General features: G+C 35.0%; 1 protein-coding gene across 3 annotated transcripts; it reads right to left on the bottom strand.

Moving 5' to 3' along the window:
• Positions 1–4,013: 4,013 nt before the first annotated feature.
• LOC149538290 (filament-like plant protein 4) lies at positions 4,014–14,631 on the bottom strand. Of its 3 annotated transcripts, none has more exons than XM_089799659.1 (7): positions 14,311–14,631; positions 9,375–9,555; positions 6,414–9,093; positions 6,171–6,234; positions 4,965–5,093; positions 4,400–4,848; positions 4,014–4,284 (listed from the first exon to the last, which is right to left on the bottom strand). In XM_089799659.1, the coding sequence occupies exons 1-6, from the start codon at positions 14,323–14,325 to the stop codon at positions 4,432–4,434; spliced, it is 3,486 nt and encodes a 1,161-aa protein (XP_089655785.1). In that variant the 5' UTR covers positions 14,326–14,631; the 3' UTR covers positions 4,014–4,284; positions 4,400–4,431. The 3 variants fall into 3 exon arrangements, with proteins under 3 accessions (XP_089655785.1, XP_089655784.1, XP_089655783.1); XM_089799658.1 differs by lacking the exon at positions 14,311–14,631 and adding an exon at positions 13,143–13,401; XM_089799657.1 differs by lacking the exon at positions 14,311–14,631 and adding an exon at positions 13,143–13,443 and having other exon boundaries at positions 4,014–4,848.
• Positions 14,632–24,914: the final 10,283 nt, after the last annotated feature.

Raw genomic sequence — 24,914 nt, 5'->3', positions numbered from 1 at the left:
CCTTGGGCGTTATTTTTTTGGGTCTCTGTGGTGATGGTGGTCCTTCTAGTCTTAATGTAGGGCACATTCCTACTACCTCCCTTTCCATGGTTGGTTCTTTATTGGTGTTGGTGGTCATGGGCCTAACGCTAATAGGGGAGAGGTCACCACCGCCCCCAAAAATCTACTGTCACTGGCAAAAGGAGTTAGGCTCTTGCTACAAAATCATTTGCTTCTACCTCCTCAAAGGAGAAAACTTGTCCTATTTCTTGTGCCAAGGCCTTACTGATGGTGGTTTGTGGCCCTAAAGTGGTGGAGAATGTTGATTTCTACCAAGGATATGGGTTGGTTGGTAGATTTGCAAGTCTTTGGCCCTCTCTCGCTCGGGGGTACACTATTGGGTAACCAACTCTTGGAAACCTATAGTCTTTGGTGATGTTAGAACTCTACCTCTATGCTAAGGGGTATTTTTATTGCTTCTTTCTCTTCCTCTAAAGATTGTGATTCAATCTTGAACAAGTTGTGGGTTCAAGGGAATCATTCTCTTTCTGCCAAACCCTAGAGGGTTTCATTCAACCCTCTATTTAAACTACTCAATGTGTGCTCGGTGGGGGTTCACTTTCCAAATCTCCCACTGCATTTCTAGGAGATTTCTTGCTTTGAGGTTGTTGGGAACTCCCTTGGTCAATTCTTGAATGTGGATGAAGCTACAACTTCTTAAGGTGTTCTACTTTTGCGTGTATTTTGGTTAATTTTGATGTGCCTTAGTCACTTTTTGGGGACGTGGTGTTCGTGGTTGGGGATAGGCCAAGGACTCAAGTGTTGGATTATGAAGGCTTTCCCTTCATTGTAAGTGTTGCTTCTTTGATAGTCACATGGCTTTTGATTGTGCTCTCCTACGCAGCAAAGGTGTTGCTTCTTGGTGGAAGGCTACAAGTAATGATTATTTGATGTTGACTCTCTTTCAAAGTCCTTTGAGGATTCACAAGTTGCTAACGAAGTAGAAACCTCTACTAAAAATCTTGATGATGCCCCAACCATTGTTCACAACCAGTTGTTGCTATTCCAAGTCTTGCTCATGTTGCAACCCTTGTTGATGCCCTCATTTTTGTTGATACATTGTCATCTGGCCAAGATGGTTTATCTACTCATGCTTTTTGCTTCTACTTTGCATCATGTTTTTGTTGACGATTCTTAGCTTATACAACGATGTGGTCATTATGCTGACAATTGCCCTAGGTTGTTTCCTTTGTTGGGGATTCTAAGGATAGTATCACTTAAACTCTTTTTTGATAGCATAGAAAGAACTCTATTCTTCTCTTGCAATGTGAGTTTGGCCCCTTTGGGCTAGGCAAAAGTGTTTGGGCTTTATGTTGGTTGTTTATTTGTATTTCTTGTTAGCACCTTTCTACTGACCACATACCTATTGGGTGTCACTTTTGTAATGGGTCAACCCGCTTGTTTTCGTGGTTGTTAAATAAAAAACAATATCATAATCTTAATCTTATTAAAAAATGAATCTTAAATACAATATCATTTGATCGTCCTGACATCTTATTATTCTTCACAAGTTGATGATGACGTGCCCTGGGGTGATGTTCTTTATGTTTCAAAAAACCTAGTGGACCCCAACTCCACCACCTCTTGCTACTAGTGCGGACCACTTAGTAGCATAGACCTCTAATGGCTACTTCTGCTATTCTCCAACCTTTGGATATGTAAGCACAACATTGACAAGACTTTGTTTTTGGTGGTGGGGACACTATAAAAAGTATTGCATGGACAATTTTTTGTTTGCAAAGAAAAAGTCACCCAACAATCCATCATTTTCCCCTACATGACTCATCGTGGGGTGATGCTCTTGATGTTTAAGAAGACCCAATTCCACCTCTTGTTGCTAGTGCTAACCACTCTGCGAGCACATACACTCTAATGATTAATTTTGGTCTTCTCCAACCACTGAGTATGTAGGCACAACATTGTCAACACTCTATTTCTAATGGTAGAGACCTTACAAAAAAGTATCTCCAAGGACAATTGTTTGTTGGCAGAAAAAAAGTCACCCAACAATCCCTCATTTTTCCCCACATAATTTTAGGGAGTTCTCTTCATATGGGTTTCTTGTAGTTCTAATTTGTTGTTAATGATTTATTCTAGACCTTATTTTATTTAGTTATTTTTATTTTCACCTTAAAAATAATGTTAGAGACAACTCCCCTCTTAATACTTTTAATCAGCATAAACTTAGCCTAATTAAGACATGATTTTTATATGAGGAAAAAAATAAAGATGCTTCTAATAATTTTTAAATAATTAAAATAATTCTTTAAAATTTAAGAGCATAGAAAATATCTAACATATCTCATTCAATTAAACATATTTTTATGTTTTTAACAGTTTCGAAGGAAATTCCAATATTTATTTAACACCTTTTGTGTTACTTCCACATTTTCGATGAGCAATGCCATGTCTGCCACAATAGCTTAGGCAGAACTTGAATTAAATCCAATTGTTTTCTTACGGTGAATGATGAGTCACTTTGGAAGTATTCTACATACAACACTTGAAGTTTCTGTAGATTTGAGAGAAATGCATAAATAGGCCTATGTAATTTTATTGATCAGTGACCAATAACCCTGATATTACATAAAATAAATGTAGGCTACTGATCAATCATTACTTTACTACAATCTAAATACCGTGTACCCTCATTCTCACAGTTGAGGTCACGTAATTTTCCCCATTGTAAATTGAAAATTAGCAAATATAAGCAATGTTCCTCAAAACCAGTCGAATCTAGTGCATTCTTGGCTTATTTTATTTTATAATATAATGTGGTCACAAACCAATAATCATAATAATAACAATCAGAAAAGATGGATTTCGAGAAGTCAATACCCACACCAAGCTAAAGATGAGCACTACAGATTCCACACTAAGTGTTCATCACAAAGTGGGCATAAACAGTTTTATCTTCTGCTTCAACTTCTAAACAACAGAACTTGCTGAATGATGTGATAATTGAATGACCATATATATATATATACACACAACTAACACAATTTTTTCCCCGTGAGATGGGGATGCTGAAGTGCAACACAGAATAGAAACCCTTTATTTTAGACGAGAAAGATTGACTATCAAATCTAGCCCCTTCCTAGAAACATTTACAGTCATTCGGAGTTCATGTTGGGAACAGGAACCATGCAGGAGGGACAGAGACATGCAGGAGATATCTCTGGTCAGCGGAACATTCACTGACATTGGCTGGCACCACAATTGATGCAGTAAACATAAAGTAAAAGAAACCCTACATGCCTTAAATGATAAGAATAACTCAATCAACCCACTACATACTCATTTAAACAAAGAAATCGGCAGAAAATCCATATTGCATGAACAAATCAGTAGGTTTTTGTAAGGAAAACTTCTTAAAAGAGAGTTTTGACATGAATTTGCAAGGATTGTTGTCCCACAAAAGAGGAAATCTGAGAGAAATGAGCTCATTTTCAAATACACAACAGCATATTTATTGTGCAGATGGCATGTGTCTAGGTTGATAACTGTACCCATATCTCTCGATGACTATGCTAAATTCCTTTATAAACAACAGTGCATTATTAAATATCAAGAAAGCTATGTGTATGCCTTGCCATAATGTCTTTCTTGTTGAAGTTTACTTGATTTCTATTGTTTTTACTCGCAATCATGAAATTACTGACTCTTAAACACTTCAAGTGAAAATGTTACACGATACCAAGATAGATGACTAGAACGGTACAGTTCTTCCAGTTCTAGAAACTTAAAAGAGACTGCTATCTGAATGGTCAGATTGACAGCAAGATCATACCTTCATAGAAACTATACTGGTAGCATGTGATCGCAATGACTGCAACGTTATACACTGGAAAGGGTGATGCTTAGCTTTCATATACATAACAAATGAATTTAGAAGCAATTATTAGTTAGAAAACATTCAAATTGAGAAGTCCCATGATTTCCACCAGCAGTAAAACAGCTGACTAAATGCCGAATGAGGTTTAAAACATGTCAATGTAATATAAGATTCAATAACTTTGAAAGTTAGTAAGTGGGTGAATATTCACCATTGAATTAATTACATATATTAACAGATGTCCCAAAGTATATCTTCAAATCTGGTATAGCTCGAGCACATTCATTGCTATAGATATGCCTTGAAAACATTGATTGCTTTCACTGTATGTGAAAGTTCCAACACTGCGAGATGTATGCAACTGGTTGTAGCATATTTGGAACTACATGCATCCTGGTTGATTCCAAACTCTGATAGTATCGCATGCCAATAAAAATGGATGAAAATAGCATTTATATAAGTTATCAACAACAAATGCTGCAAAAATTAACATCTTTAGTGCTTCACCGTGGAAAGATTTCTTACCCTCGGTACACAATACAGAGAACTTGTCTGAGCTAATTATGTTCCTTCGAAAAGAAAGCAGATGCCAAAGAAGAGGAGGATGAAGATGATGTAGGGGACTCTCCCCCAGTTACATTGACAGACTTAGAAAATTCATTTCCTTTTAAAAAGGGACTCCTGTTTCTAAGAGTACTGGACTTTATGGGAGACCTTGTTGGGGAGTTTTCTTCTGTATCTGATGAACTAAGCATTGTAAATTGACCATCTATATAATCTGCATGAGAGTGTGCATCCAATGTATTCCCTTTATATGAGTCGGGAGCAATTCTGACAGATTCACCAGTCCACTGCTGAGTAACTTCTCTGCCAGTTGACGTGCTCGAAATCTCAACTTCAGATGCCCATGAGGCAATTTGGCTATGATGACTCCAAGGAGAATCCAGTCCAAACACTTGATCTCTTTCAGCTCTCTACCAAAGATAATATGTTAGGCAATACTCTACACATAATAATCTCTGATCTCCTAAAGTTTAGAATACAGATTTCACGTTAAAGTGTGTAGTGTGTCCCTGCCTTGTCCACATACCTTTTCTGTGTCACATGAAAATTCCAAAGAGTCCACTGGAGAGGCAAGAGCCTTCAATTGCCTGCTCAGAACAAGTATTGTTTTTTGGCATTCTGCAAACTTCCCTGCAGCAGCAGCTTTGTACATTTCCTGGAAAATAAAGTACTACCATTACTTCAGTAGGTGATTTCACAAAGACTGTTCCAAGGAAACATTTTGGTAGAATAAGTGATAGGTAAAAGCTATGATTAAAAATGCATCTGCACGTCTAATTTACTCTAACCAAAAACATTCCTAAGCAGCAAAAAAGGATGAAGGATCAGGAACTTCTTCGTTAACAACTGAAAACTATTGCCAAAAAGGTTCTCTGTTCAAATCAGTATGCATATTCTGCTCATTTCTTCACTAGTCTATAAATGATTTTTAATTTTTTATCTACAAGATAATAATGAACTAAATGAAATCACCAACATCCAAATCCTTCAGGTTAATTTAAGTGTGTGGAATTCTTCATGCTCAATTGAAGCATGTGGTTTCCTTTATAGATCTATCTCTCTATATTAAAAGGAGAGAAAGCTGTTTGTATTAGATATCCATATCACAAAACTACCTTGTTTTTCTCAGTGTATATAGTCCCTTTTGGATAGTGCTGCCTCATTTAGAGGCAACTGCACTCAAATATTAATTTGTTTCTTGGATCGATTTTGTGACAGCTTTTAGCATCAACATTTTGGATCATCCTACACGATCTATCAATATTGCTCTCCCGTATCCTGATGAGGGATCATGTAGTATGATCCAAAACGTTGATGCTAAAAACTATCACACAATTGATCGCAGAAACAAATCAGCATTTAACATGGATTGTGAAGATCTGGTAGACTTAACTGTATTTAAGTCATGTCAATTATTCATGATACATTCTTGGATATTTATTATCGTGTGGTCTGCTTCTACATAAACAAGACAGGAAAACATGGCTTCATGCTAAATCTTATTGTTTAAATCTCATTGTGATGATAAAATAGAAAACGTCAGTGTACTTCAACCAAGCAACATTATTATAAATACTTAAGCATAGATATGAACTCTACATTGGTTAGCATGGAGAATAGATAGAAAGCAAGCACAAATTAGTAATATATGCATACTTTTGATTTGTATATTTAGCAAATAAGAAAAGAACATAGCTTAAATATGTGGGGTTCCAAGCAGGCTGGTTAATACCTGTCTCTTTCTAATTTCTTCCTCTGATACAGAACTTTGGGAATACTCAAAAAAATTTTCCTTCCTGGTATCCAATTAAACATCTTCACATTAGTCCAGAAACCCTAGGTCTGAAACTGAATACATGCATGCTGAAGAAGTTAAAAAAAAATCAGATAGAACTCAACATATCTTAGGAAATTAGTAAATTACAACATACATCAATCTGGTATATTTGAAACAGGATTAAAGCATTTCACAAACCTTTGTAGCTGCTCCTCCAAAACCTTGCACTTGGTAATGGCATCTTTGCATTGCATGCGCTCCTCCTGAAGCTCCAGCTCCAAAGCATCCACTTTTTCAGACAACCCTTTCATCTCAGTTTCTGTTGCCTTGAATTGAGATTCAATATCTGATTTATGTGAAATCGTGGCTGCGAAATCATTCTCTAATAACTGCTTTGATTCCTTAGCAGATTCAAGCTGCACTTGCAAGTTTGCCAGCATTTGTTCCGATTTAGTAAGTTGACTTTCTGTGTGTTCAAGTTTCTCTTTGGTTGCAGCTAGGACTACTTTTAGATTAGCATTTTCACTCTTCAAATGTGTAAGTTCCTCCTCCAACTCTGTAACTTGATGCTGGGTGTGATCAAGCTTCTCTTTTGTTACAGTGAAGACTCCTTCCAGATTAGCATCCTCACTCTTGAGATGTATGAGCTCCTCTTTTAACTCAGTAAGCTGATACTGTGTGTGTCCAAGATCCTCTTTGGTTGCAGCCAAGACTGTTTCTAGATTTGCATTCTCTCTCTTGAAGCACATAAGCTCCTCTTCTAACTCTCCAATTCTGCTTACCTGGGCCTTCAACTCAGATTCCAAAGAAGTTTTTTCTACTTGAATGCTGTTAAGCTTCCTAATTATGTATAAATTGCCACCAGCCAGTTGAAAGCGTAGGCTATTAGCTTTTTCTTCTCCTGAAAGATCCTGAGCACTTTCTTGTCTTGTGAAATTATCTGTACTAATCGAATTACGAAGAAAACTAGACTGCATCAGGTTGGGCAATTGACTGTCAAAATCTGTGGCTTCATTTTGGAAGATTTCACTGGAACCAAGAGCAAACATTTTCCTAAACTGAGATAACAAAGATATCAGTTCAACAATTAACTCTGTAATGTTTGCTTTGCACTGCAAAAAGTAATCCACTAACTGAGCAAACTCCTGAATTCTAACAACTAATTTATCAGTATCTGATGATTTAAATTTTTTAGTCTTTTCAGGGTCTTGGGCTATAGATTGTAAGAAATTAACAACGCTGACAACAGCAGTTGCAAACTCTACATCAACAGAACTAATTTTACTCCCAGTAACAGTAAGAGAAGTGAAGTTAGCTTTCACAGAAGACCAGACATGTGTCTGAGAATCTCTAGCACTTTCAGCATCTATTGCCATGGCATATTTGACCTCATCCAGTACTTTGTGCAAGTCTGCACCCTCAGCATCAGCAGCAAGGATCATATCAAGCTTTTCTTTGAGACTAAATAGGGCAGATTCATTCCAAGTGTTTCGAGCTTGCAACACAGTTAGATTTTCTTGTAAATGGTTCGTTTTTTTTAACAATTCAGAGCATTCCTGATTGACAGCTTGAAGCTTTGATTCTTTTTGTGCAAGAGCTTCTTCTAAGAAAGCTCTATCTTCTTGAATAGACGAAATATCAAAACTTCCTGAAACATTCTTGTCAGTTATTTCATCTAATTTTCCTACTCCTGCCTGATCCAATCCAGTTGAATCCATGGAAGCCAATCTCTCCATCTCAAGGAAATCATCCATCAAATCTACCTTGGGCGCATCACTGAGCTTCTCAGCTTTGCCAGTGACCTTTTCTATTTTAATATGATCCAGCTCTGCAATCAGTGCTGAAGCCCATGACTCTGCACTAGGGTCACCATCATTCCCGTCCTCAGAAATGGAAGACAAGCTTGGTGGATTGCTTGTGCTTTCATTTCTCGATCCTTCCAAATGCAACTCAAGTGCAGGTTTGCCTTGCCTTCGCCTCAAAGATTCCAACTGATGTTCAACAGTGGAGAGTTTGGCAGCTGTTCTAGCACACATGACTCTAGAAGCCTTAAGCTCACTGTTTTGCTTTGAGAGAGCATCTTTTAGCATCTTGTTCTCTTCTTCTATTGCCGGAACTTTTCCTGTGTGGTAGTCAGTTGCTTTCTGAGAATGTTCTTCATGTCTATCATTTAATGTCTCTACTGAAGAACGTGGTGAACCAGCACCCTTACTAAGTGACTTCCTCAATTTGATATCCCCAGACTCCCTTCCAGCAGTATCTACTTCCAGTTTCATTTGAGCCAGTGTAGCAGGCCCCGGTAATCGTTTTTTAAGCAGACCTCTCAGCCTCTGGCACTCGGCCTCTAACTTGGTAACTTTCTTAACTGTTTCTATATGCTGCTTGCTAGCAGCCTGGGCAGATTTCTTACTAATATCCCTTTCATCAATTATCATACCCAGTTCTTTGTTAAGCGCATGAAGTTTATATTTGAGGCCAACATTCTCACTTTCTAACATCTGAAGTTTAGTTTGAAGAACTATAGCCTCAGACTCAACTTGGTTTCTGGCTTCTTGCAAATCAGATAATGCTTTTGAATTTTCCTGAAGAGATGTGGATGCTGCATTACTTTTTGCTTCTGCCTCATGTAGCAGCTGCTCCAGTTCTACTACTCTAGAATCAAGCTCAAATTTTGATTTGTCCCATTCTCTAGTCTTTTTCACCATAGCCTCATGAAGCTTCTGTTCTTGTTCCTCTCTTGAACTCCTAAGCTCCCTCATGCATTCTTTTAAAGCACCATCCAAATGAGATACTCGATCTTCAAGTGCAAGCTTTTGTTGCATTACAGTGTCAAATTGTTGCTTTAAAGCCATTGTTTCTTTTTCAGCTTTTTCCCAACCTAAAAGAAATGCAATTCAGTTTCCAAAATAAAAACCATAATACTAAAATTATAAAATCAATGGAATGAACTTGAAAGCTCTGGAATTACTTTGATTCGATAAAGTACCGAAAAACACATTCTGTTTAACAAGCAGTGGGGAATTAAGCTTACCCAGCAACCCATTGAGCTAAACAACACAGGGATAAGACAAATAAATTTGGCATATTTCCTGTAACTCATTAAATTATAACACATTGAAAGGCATATTCAACATGTTCAACAAAGTTATGGAAACCAACCTGAAACAGCTTCTTCTGCAACTTTAGCATGCTGTTTGACTAAATTATCTTTGGCAGTATTGTCTAAAAGGGCCTGTGACAGCTTCTCATTCAAACTCTTCAATCTTTCCTCTGATAGCTGGCATGCCATCATCGTGTCGTCTGACATTTGAAGATGATCTGCACCAGCTTTGGAATTATCCTGTACATAATTCAACCAGAGAGTCAAATAAACAACTTTCAGCTACTATCAAATAATACATTGATACAAGTAATAAAAATTGAGACAGTTCAGCACAAGCAAGGGGAATCGTAGGCCATACGTTAATTTATTAGATTTCATACAAATTCGACAATATAGTTTGGATTACTATGGACAATCCACTTCATTTAAAGTGGTATCAATAACATATTGGATCCTCTCACAGTTCTATTGTATGTATTATCTAACGCTTTCACAGATCTTTTCGTATTTCTATCAAAATGTATATTTATTAACCTTCAGAGATGCAACACCTACAGGTATAATCTAGCTTATTCATTTTGTATAAGTTCACTGAGTGCATGAACGTCCCTTCTTTCATATCAGCAACTCTTGGTTATTAGTCAATCTACTCTTGCCCTCAATTAAATCTTTCTAGCAAGTAAAAAGAAGAGAAAACTGATTGCTGTCAATAACTACTAGGTCTCAACTTAATAAATATTTTATGTGGTCTCACTTAATTAGTAACTGTCTGCAGTCTAAAATTTAAGGATTTTGGAAAAAGAATGAGCCTCGACTTATTTAATTTAACAAACATTTTGGATCACACTCATGATTCATCATCACAATGAACAAGGCAAACTTTAGATTGTGATCTGAAACTTTGTACGAACTTGATACCCAGTTTTTCTCCAAAGACATTATATTCAAGAATATGACCTATGAAAGCCTAAAGCTCCTAACCATCTACATCGCATTATAATGTTTATGTTTATACCAAGTAAGGCAAGTTCTATTCTAATTAACAGTCTTCTGGATAAAATCAGCTTACCAATTTAACTCGGGTTAACTTCCAAATTTCCAATGCAATCTGAGTTACATCTATCCAAATTGTGTTGGTATGCCACACACAATGTTACTTCATATTTCAGAGTTCGGTACTATCATCAATCTGCCTCAACACAAACTGCACCTACCATGGTAATTGTCAACTTAATGGTGTAATGTCAACCAATAAGAATAATTATCACTCCCCCCAATAACCAATCCTCTCTCGGTCATATCATGCATTGATAAATCAGTCGTCATGTCATAACCACAGTTGTAAACTGCATTTTTATGGTCTACCAAATAATTCCAGCTCTTATATACAACATAATTTGTACAACCAATTGTGTCTACTGTTTTACGGTTTACCCAAAGGAATGGTCACTTTATAATTACAAAAGAGTTCAACTCGGTTGCCTCCTACACCCTTCACCATCTGTTTATTTTCTGTTCAGAGGAAAGCCTTTTGGCATCCGGCAGTCTGCAATTTTCGTTTCCCCATCCACCTTGATATTATCCTCCTTGAAAGTTATTCCCCTTTGGATAATCCCATTAAAAAGTTATGGTTCTTCAATGTCAGGTCCATCAAATTCCATCAAACATGCAAGCAACTCTCGAGCGTGCATGTTATAAATAAATCAGATTTGATTATTTGACCCCTAGCAGCCATGAGTGCACAAAGATCAATAGCCCTATCAACATGAGCATAAATTTAAATTTCTGAAATCACCGACAATGGTAGGCTCTCAATCACTGCCTCACGAGCTCTCTGGGAAAATGGTTGAGTTTTTATAGTTTGTTCTGCTTTCTTGAAAAAAATAATCCCCTACCAGATGACATGTTAATGATCTAATCTTCACTAATATTTTTTATTTACATTTTTCAGCATGCTACTGGTACCAATTCAATTAGTAGCTCAAACTAGTGAGCCTATTTAACTAATGTGACATATACTCCTCCATGCTAATCTTCTTCAACTTCTAGTAATTCTTCTTGGTTGTCTTCCAGAGTATAAAGATGGAATTTCTTTCTTCTGGTGAAATTATCCTTCTTTCAAGACTTGCAATCTCAAGAAACTCAGTTATTGTCACTGATCCAAAAGGTATCCATTGGACTAAATGCTTTCCCTTTGTCCACCTCCATAACCTTGTGACTTGCTCTTGCAGTGTTAACTTTCCTCTCGTTATAGACACTTAGAGTGCAACTCAAATACAACTTGAAATTACAAAGGAGTCCTCAAGCACATAAGCCATCAACCAATTTTGAAAAGGCACCTGTGCTATATGCTAATAATATCGATTCGAGACTGTCTGTGCACAAAACATAACACAGAGATCATTTAAGATGCACATTCTACACTTAATAATCAAAAAACAATAATCCGTTGAACTCTCCTTCCTATAAGTAATATGTTTGTATTAAACTTCACCAGATAGCATGCTCACATTGTTTTTCAAGCTAATCATGTTCTCTTCAATATTAGCAGCAATCAAGCAACTCTACATGATATAGTAATAGATAAGTGCAGGGTTTGTGATGTGCTAGAGCTCCTACTTTAGTGATGCAAAGTTACCTCAGCAGTTGCTTGGGTTCTTTTCACGTAGTTCTGTTTTATTTTGCAGATGAATGGTGAAATAAATGTTGCATTTGGGAAAATTAAGAAAAAAGCAAGTGTTCATGAAACAGAATGCACAACTATTAGCTCTTGACAGTTGACAACAATATATTGTCACCCATCACGGCTGATTATATGATTTTCAATTGTTGTAATATGCTATATACAACACTATACCTCTCTAATTCTAAGTTTGATTTATTGTTAGACCTGTCTACTACACCACACAATATATCCTTCTTCTCTCCCCTCCCCTTGCTCCTGATCCACCTTAGTGCATACATTTCCTATGCTGTGTAATTGTTGGTACATTCATCTACTAATGATCTATTTAAATGCAACCAACAAATCGGAACACTGTTCCAAACATAGCTTAGCATTGCATACTCGTATGCTCACTTACCTCTTTAACAGCATTCAGGTGATCTACAATTCTTAGAATCAAATTCCTAAAATTGTCTTAAATACCAGAGCGATCTACTATAATTCTTTGTATCCTGGTTTCAACTTTGACATTTGGGAATTCACTTGAGTTGGAAGAAAAACAGAAATCGGCAAGGAAATCATCTACAAGTATGAAACCATTCGTCAATAATTATTACACAAGCCTAAGCTTAGAGATCTATCTTTAAATGCATATTAGCACATATAAATTAATTCCAACTATAAATTCAAATTTAATAGAATTTCAAAAAATAATAGTTTAGCACCAGGCAAAAGAAAATGTCCCAAGTCTAAGTGTAATCTGCAGGTCAAATGGTACTAAAAGCCCTAAGCGGTGAAAATTAAAATTGCTGCTTGCTATTATATTACACAGATGCAGTTCACGTAACCGGTGAATGATAGTTTTGCAACTAACAGATTCATTGCTTGAAGCGCCTTGGGGATTAGAAATTTGGAAGTTTTCATCGACAACATTCTGTCACATCTTTGAAACATTTAGAAGATTATATCGCACATAATGAACAGATCATAAGCATTTGTTACAAAAGAAGAAAAAGTTCGCCCTACTAAAGTGTATCAAACAATCCCCCAAATAGACCACACACAGAAAGGTGCATAAGCTTCAAACATTACAACAGTCCAAGCAATCACCTCGTCAAAAACAATGAAAGTATGACAAATGCCAAGTCAATCTTTTCACCTGATCATCCGAATAATTTGTTGAATGTCCAGGGGACGACTCCGAACTCCCGATTGAGCCCCCAACTCTGTCCGAAGACTTTCTCCTCCAAGGCCAACTCCGGCCATCCATCTTGCCCCAAAACCCTTAAAAGCGGGTACTAAACTAAAAATTCTCTCAATAATATCATGAAATTCTTGCTATAGAATTTGCCATTTTAGTACATGGTTTTTTTGGAGAATGATAAATTTGACATGGGGGTTCGACTTCGCCATGTAAAAACCCATTTAAATTGCCAAAAGTGGAAAACATTACCCAATCCCCAAAAACGTTCTGAGAGCTGACCATATAACAGAGCAGATTCAAAATGAAAGTCGTAAAAATAGACTACATCCCTTCCCGACTGAAACTACAAGCGTACGGGTTCAATTTACCAACGTTTGCATAGTGCATTTACTTCACAACCCAGTTAAACGTTACGAAATTTGCCTATGGCATTGACCCTGGCTGGAAAACAGAACCCCGAGCCCACACCTGACACATTTATTCTCTTGCCTGCGAGCCACATTTGAGAATCCGGCATTTTTGTGAGCCAAAACAGCCTGTTCTCCATCAAAGTGGCAAATATTCCTGATCCAAATCCAATGGTAATGAATGCCTGTGATCTGCTTGAAGTCCCTCTCAGAGCAAAAAAAGAAAATCTGCAGGGTTTGCAGAAGACGGTGAAAGTAATCTACGGAAACTCTACCATTTTTGTACATGAATCACTGAAAACTAAGGACCCATACCCGAGTTAGTTCCTATTCGGAATTTCACTGCATTCGTTTTGTGTTTTTCATTTTACTTGAGCATCTACAGTTTTATATTCTAACAAACTAAACGGGGGCTTGCAAGACAAAATGTCAGATCCTAACAGGAGAAAATGAGCTTTCAGGCCACTGCTACACCTTTCAACTCACCCAACATATTTTTAAAACCAAAATAAACCCAGGTAGACAAGGAAATGGACCCAAAACATCGCTTCGATCCAAATCTAGTCAAACTACTCAAAACTTCCATTTGATCAAACAAAATGCTAATAAAATTTCACTTAAATTTGTAAGTTGCAATTTACTGTTTTACCTGCTACTTTGACTATCACACCCAAAACATGCATTCAATCCAACAAATCATTTTGCAAAATACTTACATTTTCAGGTTCCATTATACTGTTTTACCAGTCCCCTTTTACCTCATCAGTCAAACTGGAACACTGTGAAAACGGTTTGTACGCCTGATCTAATGGCTTAGAATAATAATGCCGTTTTAATCCTTTCGCTTTCCCGCTGGTTGAACATTTTTCCCTTTAAAAATTAGATGCCCCCAACAACCAGGACAGATTCAAATTGTTGATTTACCAGTCATTATTATGTTTTTTAAGATCTGAATTTGTTTATGAGGTGAATGGTCTTGGGAGTCAACTTGGCTTTTACTCCAAACAAAGGTGAAGTTCTCGATTTCAAACGTGAATTTGATTCAATTTGTTTTCTTCCTATATAAAATACTGAGTACTCATATCTTCAAGTGTCTGCCATTATAAGAGAACAGTACCTGACATTTAATGATATATATTAGTATATCCCTGAACAAGGATTCATTCCCCCTTTTACTTGCAGAGGAATTGTATAAATTATTTTTTGTTTCTTTTTAGAGAAAGGAATACCACGAGAACCTCCTATGTGCTATTATTGAAATAATTTTGGTTGCTATCTTTTTCTTGTTGAATGAGGAGTTTTTATAGTTTATCATATAATTAACATACGGTTACATACTTTAATTCACGGAATTTAAACTTATAATCTATTTTTGTTCAAAGAGCATAAATTTCAACTTAAGTTGTAGAGGCCATTTTGGGTTGTCTTCATATATTTGAACTCTAGTACCCACTTAAGTATCCACTTAATTTAATATGAGATTTTGAATTGATAAAAGATGTTATTGTATTTGTTGTAGGGTATGCTATCGCGACTTAATTAATTATTAATTTGTTGTCAATTAGATGTAACTATTTTTCATTTTAATTTTACCTTTTAATTTTTATAATGTTTATTTGTGAAATTTTTAACTTATAAAATTTAAAAGTTTATTTTACTTGTATTTCATGCTTATAAATTTGGAGTCTTATAAGAGCCACTACCCGATATTTTAGAATGAAAATATAAATTATATTAACTTTTAATAGTATGAAAGAGGCTATTAACTATATACATGAAATTGTAAAAATAATATTTTATGTAAAACTATTAAATGAATAATATATTGTACAATCATTTTAATTATATTTTATGAATAATATTTTATATAATATTTTTTTTGGTTTAAATAAAATATTAATACTTTAAGATACAACTTATTTAGTTATAATAGTACGATGATATTTATATTTAATTATAATTTTTTATTATAAATTTGTTTATTAAATTTATTTTCTTCCAAATATTTAACTATTTAAAATAAAATATTAAATTTTTAATCTTTCTAAATTAAAATTTAGATTTTTAATGTAAAAATATAGTTAACATTTTTAAATATTAATAAAATTATATTAAATTTTATCAAAATTTTGACTTTACTATTCTATCTAATTAAGCTATTACAAAGTACGGCAAATAAATGCCACTATGTGGCAGTTGTTGTATTTGTCATAGACAATATACTATTGTATTTAGTTTACTCAAAACTGAATTAGTTTCCGCCAATCACAAGTAATTAATAATTTTCTAATTCACTTATTCTATAGTTTTTTTATTTATTTGTGCAATTTATATTTTATAAAAAATATTTATTTTAAACATTATTGGTTGAATTGCTTTAGTGTTATAGGACCCCTTTTTGCGAAGTCTATTTCCATATTGAGTTTTTTAGCCAAAATTTTTGAAAAGCATAAAAATGAATACTTTTTAACTTTTAAAACAAATATTAGTTAATCTTTTAAACAAGGTTTCAAGTTAGCAATATTGATAGAGACCACTCCCAATCAAATGTGAAATAGCCATATATTTGATTTGTACTTAATATTTTTAATTTAAAATATTTTAATTTTTAATTATCATTTTTAAGTTTTGAATGTTTAAATTTCAAAAAATAATTTTAAGCATATTAATTTCATTTTAAAATATTTCAATTTTACAATCTCATTTCTCCTCAATCTTAATTGGTTGATGAAATATTTAATTTATAAATAATAATAAAAATGTTAAAACTAACTATTTTATATTATAAATGATAATAGTTTCATTAATGGATAAATAGAAAGTACGAGATGAACATTGATACAATTTTGATATGTATAGTCACTTTTTAACAATATCATTAAACAAAATATGATTTGTTTATCTCAATATTCACTAATTTCTTAAAATTGTTCAATATATTTTAACCTGAGACATTAATATATCTATACTATTTATAAAAGAATATATTTTAGTCAATTTGTTAATTACCAATAGTCATTCTCACATTTTATAATTTAATTGACACATCATTATTTTAAATTAATTTAGATATATGCAATAAGATTTCTAATTTAATTTAATTTAACTATTATTATTAACAACTATATGAATTTATTCACCCTCAGATATGGAGGAAAGTCTTGAGATGCACACGAATTTGGAGGACTCTGAGTCCCCACAGCACGACTCATGGAAAAAAATGATCAAAATTGAAAGCAAGGAGAAAAAAGTGCTCCTCAAGCCCACACGGGACATTGACACTTCTTTGGATAGGGGTTACAATGAACAGGTAGAAGGGATGCACATGGGAGAAGATAGTGTAGAGGTAGAGGAGAAAATCAGGGAAGGGGGTGATAAGCAACGAAAGAAGAGTAAGAGAACCATCACTATCAAAGTGTTGGCAAGCAAAGACAAGGAGACCACAATGTCAAGGGATTGGAAAAGGTGTAATGCCCCGCTAAGGGATCCAAAGAATTAACCTAGAATTTCACTAAGTTTGGTAGCATTTTTTTATTTTTTATTTTAAATATGAAAGTAAATACCACATATAACTTATACACAATAACGGAAGCAATAGCAATGTCCATCTAACAGTAAACATAACATACATAACAGATTACATTCTTTAAGATCCCTTAACGTTGAATTACATCTAAGTCAACTAACATTATTGAATCCATCTAATATAACAACCACATGAAATAATAATGATAAGTCCATTGTTTATACATTACATTTCTAAATGCTCAATCATCCACTGTACATGTCACAGGGTATGAAAAGCTTAAAAGAATATACATATGTGAAATAAGGTACATCATCCTATTCTAATCCATGATACATCAAAGTAAAGATAATCACATGATACACATGATAAATCATCATAGAAGATATAAACATCCATCATAAAAGATCAAACATAATAAACTAAGTGCATGGTTCCTCCCAACCGTTAATAGCATCATTAGACCATTGTGGGCCCTAGCCATCTCTCCGTGCGTAACATTCCAAGTCACCGAAGAGATCATCGGTATCAACATAGTAGGAATGTCACTCCTAACATATTCTATATCATATGCAGAAAGTAATCTAACATGCAAATATAAGCATAAGATAACATCATCTAACATATGGTAATCATCAATGAAAGGATACATATCCACCATCAAAAAGGACACATCAGCCATGATGTCTTAATGAATCTCAAATGATAAGAATGGAAAAACACTACCACCCGACCACGTGGTACCTAAGTGGTCCACTCCCACCGTGCTGAGGAGATAATCTCAAGTTTCAAACAGGCTATCCAAAACACATAGCATAATCTCTAAAAGTCCAGGAATCCTAAAAGTATACTAACTCAAAGGTTCCATCACAAAATTGACATCTAATCCCAGAGGCACACAATGACATGTAGGAACCTAATATGCAAGCAGGAAAGTGTCATCGCATATATCATGTACAAGTTACCCTGGCAGTTAGCTAAACTCCATGGGTCCATACTGATCTCATGCCGCCACTAGTATCCTCTCATACTGATGAGGCATACTATGGAATGCAAGGTCACAACCATGCGTTCTCTCTACTCCCATCCTAGTCTGTACAAGCACTCGAGGCATGGGCAAGAACAAAACACTTATCTTTTTAGGTTCATTCAGTTAGTATTAGGTGTGAATGTTTTCACTTATTAACCAACTTACAATGAGTTACCCTAGCAGCCTCTTAGGGCCCTGGCCCCCATTGCAAGCCACTTCCTGACACTACATGCAGATATCCTACCCTAAGCTCATGGAATCATAAATCTCAAAATCACAAAATATAATCCATAATAAAATCATCAAATATGCATAAAAGCATCAACTCTCCATGAGCAAACATCCATAGAAAATCATGATCACAACATCTCTCTATTGGCAACTGAAGTATCACTGATAATCAAAAGTATCCATTGGTTCTCAATAACCAAAATATATCTCAAATCATACTGATCGAAGACTCCAAAATGGTTGAGTTAAAACATGTCACAACATGACATCATCAACAATAAATCCACATTTTAGTCCCATTATGGCGACTAGAAAATAACCAAAGATAACTGATCGATGAACCAAAAATGGTTAAGTCAAGTGTCTCATACATAAGAATCTCAACTATAACAATCAGTAATTACAAACATTACATAGAGCATTCCATCACATAACCATGGTTGGGTTTATAAAGATTGAGATTAAAACATCATCATGACATCACAATCACATAACCCCCAGCCTCTGGTAGACGTCCTATAACTGGTCAACACTAGTCAACCCAAAACCCAAAACAGTAGCATAAAGAATACACAATGCAAACACATGTTTTGGTTTTGCTAAATTTACAAACTTGAATTAAATGTGTTTTCCAATCTAGATATCAAGTGGAGAAATTTCACGTTTTACCTAACCCATGTATTTGTTTGATAGATAAAAGTTTCTCCCCAAAACCATTAGACTCAATTTCCTAATTGATCTAATAATATTTTGTTTATATAAACATTGTTTGAAGGATGACCCTTATCGAATTCCAATAATCATTTATCATTCCCAATGAATCCAATATTATCAAATAAAATTTGCATATTTCAAAACTTTGACTTATAACACGTTCTAATAATTAACCTTAATTAAACTAAGTTTAATTAAGTTAACTCTTAATGTCTTTCTATTTTAAATAATAATCGACAAACTTTTATTAGTACTTTAAATCATTTATCTTTTTTAAAAAAATGATCCATTAATTCAATCTTTGAAATATAATAATAATTTATGATTAATAATATATATACATATACACTTATATATATACATACATACATACTATATATATATATATATATATATATATATATATATATATATATATATATATATATATATATATAACATTTTACATAAAAAATCAAATATAATTATATACATTTTCATTCAAATTTAATAACATATCCAAACGCAATAGTCAATGGTGTTTAACTTACCAAAAGTGACTTTATTATAAGTCACGCTGCTATTATTGCGGGCAGCCTGCAGACCGCAAGTACTTTGTAAGTCGCAGGTACACTGCGATCGCGTAGGTACTCTGCGCCTGTAGTCCTGCAACGTGTGACGGTCGGGGGTGGGGTATTTCGGCCCCCCTCACATATTAATTTTTTTTTAATATATAGCGTTTTAAAAATGCTTCCCTCCGATGTAAATCGTGATGCATTTTTTTTACATTCGCTCGGTGCAATATATATGTCATTCGACTTTTCAATTCAATAATATATATATATATATATATATATATATATATATATATATATATATCAATGTATATATATATATATATCAATGTATATATATATATATATATATATATATATATATATATATATATATATATATATATATATATATATATATATATATATATATATATATATATATATATATATATATATATATATATATATATATATATATATATATATATATATATATATATATATATATATATATATATATATATATACATATATACATTGATATATATGTGTGTGTGTGTGTGTGTGTGTGTGTGTGCATAATTTATAAACATATAATTTTAATTATATATATGAAAATGTAAGTTTATGCAGGTCTGAAACTATATATATATATTTTTTCACAAGGAATATATATATATATATATATATATATATATATATATATATATATATATATATATATATACATTTTTTATGAGTTTTCTATAAAATATTTACTCTCTAAATTTTCTCAATAATTTTCTAATGGTTTTGGCTACAATTTAAACCGTAGCCTCGTGTTCTTTTCAGATCTATACATATAAGATTCTCAAATAAATTTTAACTACCCATATTGAGAATGCATACAATTAAAATAGGAAAAAAACCTCAGAAGACATATGGAAGACACGAAGAAGACAGGGAATGCAAGATGCGGAAATAGCATAAATAAAATCATAAGAATCTACCCGGATTTTGATGCTAATTCGCTCTTTCTCAGAAAACCCGTAGAGCAAGCTCCTCCCTTCTTCAGAGTTCCCAAGTCCTCCAATGCTCCAAATGCTCTCCAAACGCTATGTCTAAGCTTCTAAGAATGTCTGAATATAAAGAGCTCTAAGGAAACACCTAGAATGTCTCTAGAAACAGCTAGAAGGTGTCACCAACTAAGCATGTGTCTTTTCCAACCTTCTAGATGAATCATAAAGTTGTAGACACCATGTGCTTAATTGATGCACTAACCCCCGTGTTGTTGACATAAGAGAAATAGAAAAGGTGCGTTAACTCCTATGCAAGCTTATAACTCTTATTTACTTTTTATATAATTTCTATCAAATTTTTATAACTTTCATTTTAATTTTTATAAGTTTTATTATTATTATATATTTATTACTTTATTATTATTTTATAATTATTATTAATTTCTAATTTCTAATTTTCTTTTATTTAATTCTCAATTAATTCTCATTTAATTAATTATAATCAAAATATCAAAACCCATGATATTTTATATTAATTTTCTCAAATAATTATTGTATTAATTAAATCTATTTATTAAGACTTAATTAATAGAAAATTCACCATAGACCTCTAAGATAAAATATGAAAACCCATCATAGAAAAATTCACACAAAATCAGTCTAAAGGGTTAAAAATCACGAAATATGTCATCTGACACATTCGGTGGGTAAAATATCTAGATACTTGTCCTACCTCACTAGGACAAATGGTTTAAGGGTTTGGGATTTCGACTTGAGAATTTATCTCCCTTCTCTTATCATTGAGATAGTATAATAGGGTACACTCATCTTGGCAATTCAGGGAAGTCGATACCCGGTACCTGCAACCTGCAGAAAAACCATGCATGTACATACAATATATATGATGCTAAGCTAAATAGACAATGGCAGGAAGTGGTGCATCATGTAGATCCTGACTAAGCAGGTGACTACGACTCCCTTCCTTAACCACATCAAATACGCCATACAATAAGAAAACACGCACACCATACACATGCAAGTATGGGGTAAGTATCCATAATAAAACACATGAGATAATAAACCATCTAATTAATCATCATCAATAACTGAAGCAATGTAATGATCATCATGCATACATGAAATGTAAAGTCTAAATGATCTCATCATATACCAACTGAATCCATAACATAATGTCTGATAATCTCAAAACAATACCACTAATCCATCATCATAAGGCTAGTCTAACATAGTCTGATAATAATAGCAACAATGTCCAGAAAAGATGTAAATGAGGGCAGGCACTACAAAAGGAAAACCCCGGACAACAACAACGACAAATAGGAGGAGGAGAGTGAGAAGGTGGAAGGGGAGCCCAATGATAGGGAGAGACTTGAACAAGGCTTTGAGGATTTTGGCACTGGCACTTATAGATGCTCGGTCATAGGGAAGGATAGGAAGGTGGTGTGGCAGAACTTTGACTCTACTTTGGCTATAATATGGGCATCAAATGGGAGCTAATTAGAACTCAAGTCAAAGAAAATGAAGAGGGAAGAATCTAGCTAGAGGAGTTGGTCAATCCTACTCTGGTCATCCTCAATGACATTGCTAAGGAGCACCTGGACATGGATGTCCTCAATAATGCGAAAAACTACGTGGTGGATAGCTTTCGTACCACTAAGTGGCTTTTCCACGAAATCCTTGACCTCAAACACCAAGTAAGCACTCTAGAAAGGGAGACCTATAGCTTAAAGAATAGGGTCAATAAAGATGAACAAAGCACGGGCAGAAGAGTGGAAGAAGTCAATAACAGGACTCATGCGAAGGACAAGACAATACAAGGAACAAGACCCTGACACCCACAACTTAAAGGACAGGACTTTGGATGAAAGCACAAGGAAGCGAACCAGATCTAGCACTAGGAAAAAGGACACCCTAGCCCCAAACTAGGAGCTTTCTAAGATGAAGGAGGCAACAGGCAAGCTGTTAGAGCTAGAGATCAACACGGCTAAAATGTTGAGAGACATCATTTGATCGCCCTAGCCTTTTGTGGGTTGCCCTGGTTTTTTGGCATCTCTCCCTAGCTTTACTTCTGTTTGTATCTTTGTTTAGGGAGATGTTCTTTCTTTTTGCTTTTTGGCTCTATTTGTAGCCTTTTGTGTTATGTTGTAGACTGATCTTTGTTATGTTTGGGTTTCAAGGCCCTTTTAAAGCATGTTTTCCTTAATAAAAAAAAACTATATAAATTTTTTTATTTTTTTATTTTTTGAAAAAAGAGGGGGTAAAAATTTATTCAACTAGAAACCAAGTACAAAGCAAAGGCACAAGGCCCAACAAAATTACATGTTCATATCTTCCAAGATCAACTGTTCAATAGTCCTGCTAAACTCAGCAAGTAACTCCTTCCTTCCACTAATATCCCATCCATCCACATTCTCTAACGTCCACTTTGCCAAACAATCAGCCACTCTATTCCATTCTCTAGGGATATAACAAAAGGAAACAGAGTCTAAAGAACTACGAAGGCTTAAAATCTGTCTAACCAGAGCAGCCAATTGCCAACTAACATTTTCCAAGCATTGACTATTCAACATATCCACAATAATCTGAGAGTCAGACTCACAAATGATCTTCCTCCAGCCCAACAAACAACCTCTTTCAAGTGCAATCTTAATAGCAAGGGCCTCCATTAGATTATTAGAGTACTGACCTTTATAGGTAGAGAAGAAGAACACCATATCACGATCATTATCTCTACCTATACCCCCAATACCAGCATGACCAGGATTCCCACGAGATGAGCCATCTATATTGATCTTCAAAGTCCCAGTAGAGGGGGGGAGACCACCTCCCATCATGAAAAACCCTTTGTTTGCCCTAGCGCAGTCTTGTTCTAAGAGTGTCACCCTGTTTGTTTTCTCCCAAATCCAAATTTCGCACAATAGCGAGATCCCCAGGATCAATCCTTTCAGACATATCACACTTTGCAGAGATGGTCTCTTGAAGCCTACCAAGAATAATTCTCCATAAATGCGAACTTTCTAACTTCAGGTCAAAAAAAATTTTGTGGTTCTGCTCTAACCAAAGGTTCCAAAGAATGAGAGATGGCCCGACCATCCAAGCTACCCGCAAAAATGAAGTCTTCGCAGGAGGGTTGCCCAACCTCTCCCAAAAGCCTATTAAAGAGGAAGCATGAACACAACCCTGCCTCCCACCATCTGTGCCATATCTCTCCCGAATAAGGGTAGCCAAAAAACAAGTGAGATGTACATTCCTCATTGTTTGAATAGAGGAAACAGATTGACGGTCCCTGGAAGCCTCATTTGCGAAGATTTTCCCAAGTGAGGCATTTTTTCTGAGCTAGCAACCAAAGGAAAAAATTACATTTCGGTCAACCAAGGTTAAACCAGACCTTCTTCCACCAGTTCACCTCTTTTGGACCATGCAGGTTCCTATCAAGCATAGCATAACCTTGAGCCACATAATACTTGCCTTTTGGGCTAGGACTCCAGGCTAAGACATCCTACTCACGAATAGAGCTGCAAAACCTACTTTCCAAAGTTTTAGTGAGAGTAGCTCGGTCTTCCTCAGAACCACCCACTGGCCACTCCTGAGCATCTTTCCAATAAGTCACCTCCACCTGACCCAAACGCTTGACTGTCTTATAGTGCTCCACCGTAACCCAACCAACATTAATAAAAATGTGGCCAAGATTCTGAAGCTGGGGGAAGCTAGAGGAAATGGGAGGATGGCCATCCCAAGAGTCCTTCCAAAAAAGGGTATCAGAACCATTGTTACAAATCCAGAAGAGGCCCATCTTGATAAGTTGAGCGCCCTTCTTAAGAGTGTCCCAAATACAAGAACCTTTACCCATCAAAGCAAGCCTTCATATCTCAAGATAATCAGCACCTGGAAAGTACTTGTGAACAAGAATCTTGGCCCAATCCTAGTCCTAACATTTACACCATCTCCAATACAATTTGGCAGCCAAAGTCATGACAACAAGAGCCATTGACCTGAGACCAAGGCCCCCAGCAAATTTTGGCCTACACAAAGAATCCCACTTCACAAGGCTCCATTTTGAAGAAAGAAGGTTGCCAGACCAAAGGAATTGCCTAGATAAAGCATCAAAATCTCTCACAAAGTTGGAGGGGGGGCCCTGAATACAACATCTGTAAATTGGAAGAGACTGCACCACAGTTTGAAGGAGAACCACTCTCCCGGCTGAAGATAACCATCTGTAAGTCCAATGACTAACCTTATTTTGAAATTTATCCAAAATCCCCTG

Source organism: Cupressus sempervirens, chromosome 9 (assembly GCF_028749045.1).
Source record: "Cupressus sempervirens isolate cs-2001-9-10 chromosome 9, ASM2874904v1, whole genome shotgun sequence".
Taxonomy (NCBI): domain Eukaryota; kingdom Viridiplantae; phylum Streptophyta; class Pinopsida; order Cupressales; family Cupressaceae; genus Cupressus; species Cupressus sempervirens.
This window is presented reverse-complemented; position numbering and strand designations above follow the sequence as displayed.